Consider the following 6,520-nt stretch of genomic DNA (forward strand, 5'->3'; position numbering starts at 1 on the left):
AGGGGTAGTAGTAGCAAGGAGAATCGCTCATGTGCACAAACACCTACTCCGACCAGCGGCAATTCATGCATGTGTTGCAAAGCCTCAGTTTGACAATAGTATGTCAGTGTTTTACCTATGTTGAGATTGGAATGAGACTTACCTGTGTGTAACTCTCATGTGAGGACCAAGGCATCCAGGAGCAAGTGTGTTGAGTGAAAGACCACAAGCAGCCAGCTGCCACACACTCTGAGCACCTGTGGACAATGTAAATGTGTGCTCATTTTTTTTGTAATACTGAATTAGTATCATAAAGCCCCAGAAAGTGAATTATCCTTTTAACTATTATAACTTAGATCCACTAACAGGGCAGATGTGGGACCTCCTTGGATGAGAGAGCAGTTCCTCAAATTCCAGGATTCAGAGACTATCTGGTTGTCAATAGTGATCTTCACTGTTACACCCAGGCCTGCAAAAGTAAACACTTTTAAAAAAAATTTAGTGCACCATATTGAGACAGTAGGGAAAAGGCTGTCCAGTGTAAAATGTTATGATATGTTTGCCATCATTGTGATGTAAACTATTTGTATCCAGCAGAATTGTGCAATATGAGACTTTGAATTGCACCCAGGTTCTCCAGACATGTGGCAGGTAGGTGAAGGAGGGGTAAGAGGGGAGATGGAAGATGAAGAAGGGGTAGAGGGGGAGATGGGAGATGAAGGAGGGGTAAGAGGGGAGATGGGAGGTGAAGGAGGGGTAAGAGGGGAGATGGGAGGTGAAGGAGGGGGTAGAGGGGGAGATGAACGGCCACTGACCTCCTGCAGGAAACTTGTCCCTGAGGAAGACACAGGAGCAACTGGGGAATGCCGCGGTATCACCAGACCCAGCACACAGACTCTCCCCACGCTCAGTGGTGAAGGCGCAAGAGAAGGCGGGACTTCCTGTAGCTACCACCTTCAGGTGAGCTGTCACATTGAATATGACCTTCTGAGAGGAGAGAAGTGCAGTATTAGTTTGACAAAAGTGGAGCACAGTTCGGTGTAAAACCTCTCTGAGTGATGTCCTCTACCTCGCGAGATGGCGTTTCCTCCGCGCGGAAGGAAATCATTTGTTCCTGCAGCGAACCCTCAGGAATGGAGATCCACGCTGACGTGAGGCACTCGTCAGGAAATGTGCACCTGGGGTGATGGGGACAGCAAAGTAATGAGCACAGGTGAAGGCAGGGGGGTCGTGCAGCACAGCAAGCTGATGAACGCTGATGGACGTTGACTGGAAATGTGTGAAAGGCACAGCAACACATTACTGAGCCTTCAACAATGTTTCTGATAACAGTGCTACTGCTACCACTAGTCATTTCACATGAAACCATGGTCCAAAGATGGTCCTTCTTTTAACTGAACCAGTCCACATTTCTTTTTACACTGGAGACTGCCTCCCTGAGCTGTGCCCCTCACACCTGAGGACTGCACACCTGTTAGGTCCCTCACACAGAAAGTGCAAATGTGCAGTAGTGACCTGCCCTTCAGTAATTCAAAGGAGGAGCACCGCGCTGATGCGCTTAAGCTAAAGCTAGCGCCGTGCCCTGCCGCAAAAACGACGAGACACCTGCCAAATGAATACATGAAAATGAAATTAGGAGGAGCGATAAGACTGACCTGCTCTGAGAAGAACACCACCCACAGAAGGGATCATGGGAAAACCAGCAGTCCCTCATGCTGCCGTACCTCCAGCACTGAGCCACGGCCACCCGCTTCATCTGCGTTACACAGTTAGTCAGCTGTGCCCATTACTACAAGCACAACTTTAAACCACACGACAAAAGGGATCAAAACGTGATCATAAGGCACCTGATTTCCCAATGCCATGTAGATGTGCTTCTTATCTACGGGGTCCAAAATCATTTTGGAATGCACAGGACGGTCCTCATCAGATTTGTACAGGACGATAGGACAGGTTGGTTTCATGGCCTTGTCCATTGAAATCTGAAACAAAAGAGGCTTCACATAGTGTTTCATCTTTGTGTCTAAGCTGGGTCTGTGGAGTTTCATAGGTAAATGTACCTTGATGTCGTTACAAGTGCATACAAATTAGGGATAAAATGAAAACACAGGATGGTTGATCTCCAGGAACAATGTTGGGATGTTCCAAAAATATTTTGAGATGATTTTCAGCAATGATAAATCATGCACCAGATTCTTATATTAACAGCTACATGATTTACACTGCAGGAAACAGTTAAATTCATTCGGATAGGACTCTGCATTGGTAAACATCTAATGTAGAAAAGATGCCCGCGTAAACATGGGGAATTACTGTTGGCCACACCGACCTTGATTAGCTGCCCATCTGCTGTCCCGATAAAGAACACCAGCCAGGAACTGGCAGTCACGGTGGCCACTGACGTCATCGACCGGTACTTGTAAACGGCCAGTGGTGCGACGGTGTCTGACTCTTTCTAGAGAAAACGTTATATTGGCATACACATAGAAGAAGAGTCAGCAATAAGGCTACATGAGTGTGAGACATGGGACTGCCCTTCAATAGGCTCTTAAAGATGTGAATCAATTAATATTTATATATTATTAAACATCATAATTAATTAAATTCATGCTTTGTGAATGCGATTCTGATGGAATTCAGACTCTGAAGTAATATTTATGTATGACCGTGTCGATATGCGGATATCCTTACAGGAAAGCTGTAGTAGGCATATTGTGAATTCTGTGGTGTTCTTTTGTAGGATCACTACATAGTACAAGGACTAGTAGCAATATTAATACACTGCTGTGTGTCGTTTTTGTTGTACTTCATTAAAATATATGCATAATAAAGGAACATAACATTTTTTGTCAGGGCTCATGCGCTTATATTTTTAGACCTAGTGGGTTTAGCCTACCATATTAGGCCTCCATACATTACAGTGCCGTGATATGATCGTTTTCAGGAATTCACAGCTTCTACTAACCTTATTTGTACTAAAGCACGATTCCATGCAAAAATCCGGATCCTCCCCTCCAGGAGAGTCTCCTGGAGTGATATTGAAAATGGCTAGTGCTGTACTCTCCGGGTCGAGCGAGTTACTGACTTTGAAGATACCTGCCCAAAGAAGAGGGGAACCTCCAACCACTGCAGATGAGGCGAGTCGTGTGTAGTATTTGTTCCCGCAGCACTGGAGGGTTGTACCTATGAAGGATTTCAGTGTATCTCTCTTTTTATTTCCTCTCTTAATAGTCAGTAGTCGAACTCGTGATTGAGAACTTCTTATGTTGAAATTAATGAATATATAAAAGTGTTTCTCCCATTGGAAGCCATCCACAAAGTCCAAATCCACCCAATGATCTGCTCTTTCTGTGATGTGCGGTTTATCATCGTCAGTCGCTGATAATATCCCTCCTTTCTGGAAATTGTAGGTGTTTCTAAGAGTTATGAAAACATTTTCGCCATCGCAATTCTCTGGGACTTTTGGCACCGCTCCGGACAGAAGGTATGTGTTATTTGTGCTCTCTCCGATGTCGACCAGGAAACCAAGGGACGATTCATTGGGAAAGACTGATGCTACAGCTAGTTGTTCTGTATATATGGTTTTTGAAATATTTTTCAAATCCAGGAAATCACAGTACCCACAGTTATTGGTTCCACAGGTGATCAACGTGTTGTTCTTTTCAAATGGCACCAACATCTTCACCCTGTTAGGTTGCGCTGTGTCCTTTCTTATTTCAACGGTGAGGTGTCTGTCCATCTGGTATAGTTTGTCATCCGTGGCGACGTAAACCGTACCGTTTACAACAGCAAAGTTACTGACAGTTCCATCTAACGGTTGGCTTTCGACAGACTGACTGTGACCGATTAGGAAAATGAAAAAGACCAACGTCTGCATTCTGTCGTTCCACTTTAAGAAATACAGAAAAGACATTCGGTGCATTCACAGAGGCAGGAGTCCCTTCGCAGAGTCTTAGCTGGTGCAATGGAGACTGAACGAAACGAACTGAAGTCCTTTTCCTGAGCTCACACATACCGTTAGTTCAGACTTCCCCATTACCGACAACCCTGTCTTTTATCTGCACGTTTTGTTAGTACCTTTCAGGAACTTCTGCGCTGTTGGACTGTTGCTGTTCATCTACACATTTTAGAAGAAATGTATTTGCTTTCCTTCTAAAATGCAGTTAAATGCGAAAGTATTGGAACCTCTGCTCTGATTTCAAATCAATGACAACGAGACAAATAAGCCTACACAATGTCTGAATTTATTTCATGAGTTTTTAATATATTTATATATACACAGACATTCATCTATAGACGCCAACCAACAATATCCCTATCCCAATTAATTGATTTTTTTTTTTTCCAGAAGTTGCAGAAATACTTCGAAAATTCCACTTTCCTGATTCTCTTTTTTTTTCTTTTTTCTTTTTGTACCTGTCACGTATTGACGAGGGAATGGACCCAAATGCAGAGTGAAAAAAACCCAAGAACTCCAAAAGGGAAATTCACAGACTTTAATTACAAAAACTCAAGAACAAACGCAGATAACCAAAAAATACCTCGCAGGGCAAATCCCAAAAACAGAAAATCAAAAAATCACAAGAAGCCAAACAGGCAGGGCAGGAACAGGAGGACAAAAACAGGCACGGGGAAACACGGGCAAACTCTCAAGCAAAACAGAAGCAAGAACACAGGCAGACAATCGGCGAGAAACACTCGCGGAAACACAAGCGAAAACACAAGGAACCAGCACCCGAGTCAGGCAAGAAGAGAACTTAAATAGACAAGACCCTAACGAGACACATGAGGGCACAATGCACAATCACACCACGGCGGGAAGGGATAACTAGACACAACTGAAAAACAATAATAGAATAATTGGAACCAATAATACAATTAACCAGGGAAAAGGAACAGAACTACCGCCATCTGGCGGCCCAAAAAGGAAGACAGAAAACAGGAACAGAAACTTGACAGTACCTCAAATTTCCACAAGCTCCAGTTTTTGGATATCCTCGTATTGTAAGAAAGGGCAAAGAAGTATTGCATTCTTTACAAGCAATGAACTATAGATTGATTCTTTCTTAGAGACCAACAGAACTAAACACACAACAGTCAAAGTAGAGTATGTGCCTTAAACTCTGCTGTGGTCCAATGCGCAAGAGCAAATTTTGGGGTTGGGAGCGTGTAGTGTTCACTCTTCTACACAACAGAAATCTGGATGTTAATGCAGTAGTACTGCACTTCCTTGAATAGAGAAATCACCACCACTGTATACTTCTCTGCAAAATAAGAATGATTGCCTTATTTCTGATTTATTTGTTGTTGCTTTCATTTTTCTAAAGAAAATGCCTTGACAATAAAATGAAACCTCTCAATTGTTGTGCCATAAAATTGGTGGTTCAGTTGATCCATCTAATTTTCCACACTAAAAGATGAAAATAAATGTTTTATTTTTTGTTTATTTGTTTGTTTAAACAATTTATATTGTATTATTATTATTATTATTATAAACTCAGAGTGAGTCTGTTGCTCAATCTTACTCACACCCATATACCTGCAAATACAGAGTATAATTAAAAATATTATTCAATTTCCATGATGAACTATTTCTCTATCACAACTTTAGGTTTTACATGGTCCAGTAACACATACCCAATTTATAAAAGATTACAAATAGTCAGTTTATACTATGGGAAAGACAAATGCAGGAAATGGTTTAATTACAAATATTTTTCCCAGTGTTGCATCAGTGTTGCAAGTAAAATAGTTCATTTTTAAACATATTCAAAAATATTCATTATCTTCAATATCTATGGGGTTTTAAAGAATTTATCTAAAAATCTCAAATACCACATTTTTTGGATAAAATAAATATTTAAGTTGTTTTTCATGTACGTTTCATACATTTAATAAATATGTCAGTGTCTCACATTTGGTTTAATATTTCAAACATTTATGGAAGTATTTCACATATTTATTCATATATTTTGCATTGAAAAAATATTATATGCCTTTAGATGAGTGGTAACCAACCCTGTTCCAGGAGATCTACCGTCCTGTAGGGTTTCACTCCAACCCCGACAAAGCATGCCTCATTCAACTGCTAATTTATGAGGGGGAAAATTAAATTCAGTACTGATTTTTAATTAAAAAATCGCACTAGAACTTGGCCATTTTCAGTTCATGTCCTTAAGAGGCTAAGCGAACAGAAGGAAAATAAGCAGCTGAGTGGTATTTCAGGATCAAGGAAGAGCAAGCTGGGCATATATGGATTAATGCGTGTATGATGCTGTCCAGAAGAGACCATGGTGGTGGATAGTCAGTCTATTTTCTCTGTGGTATGTATGTAGGTGGCTGAGAGCTGTTAGGTCTGTACATTTGTCCAGTTACAGGGATGTTCTGCTTCTTCTTCTGTACCCTGAACATAGTGAACTGTACTGAACTTCAAAAATAAAAAAAAATTTAAAAAACTATTAAAAACCACTGTGTTTGGGTTTAAAATGTTCCCGCCATTGAACAGTGGCGACATTTTCTCACATTTTTTTTCTAGATTAGA

General features: G+C 41.2%; 1 protein-coding gene across 3 annotated transcripts in view; it reads right to left on the minus strand.

Annotated features, from left to right (window-relative positions):
- The window catches only part of LOC135258867 (plexin-C1-like), a 14,068-nt gene extending 7,611 nt beyond the window's left edge, over positions 1–6,457 (minus strand). Inside the window, exons 1-8 of one of the 3 annotated variants that reach the window (XM_064342522.1) lie at positions 2,932–6,457; positions 2,309–2,424; positions 1,827–1,961; positions 1,635–1,735; positions 1,049–1,157; positions 795–966; positions 346–448; positions 143–236 (exon numbers count right to left, since the gene is read on the minus strand). In XM_064342522.1, coding sequence (XP_064198592.1) covers positions 143–236; positions 346–448; positions 795–966; positions 1,049–1,157; positions 1,635–1,735; positions 1,827–1,961; positions 2,309–2,424; positions 2,932–3,901 — 1,800 coding nt within the window. In that variant the 5' untranslated portion in view covers positions 3,902–6,457. Of the gene's footprint in view, positions 1–142; positions 237–345; positions 449–794; positions 967–1,048; positions 1,158–1,634; positions 1,736–1,826; positions 1,962–2,308; positions 2,435–2,931 lie in introns of all 3 variants that reach the window. The other 2 variants (XM_064342524.1, XM_064342523.1) reach the window with 2 other exon arrangements.
- Between the last annotated feature and the right edge of the window lie 63 nt (positions 6,458–6,520).

The sequence above is a fragment of the Anguilla rostrata genome, chromosome 7 (assembly GCF_018555375.3).
Source record: "Anguilla rostrata isolate EN2019 chromosome 7, ASM1855537v3, whole genome shotgun sequence".
Classification (NCBI taxonomy): domain Eukaryota; kingdom Metazoa; phylum Chordata; class Actinopteri; order Anguilliformes; family Anguillidae; genus Anguilla; species Anguilla rostrata.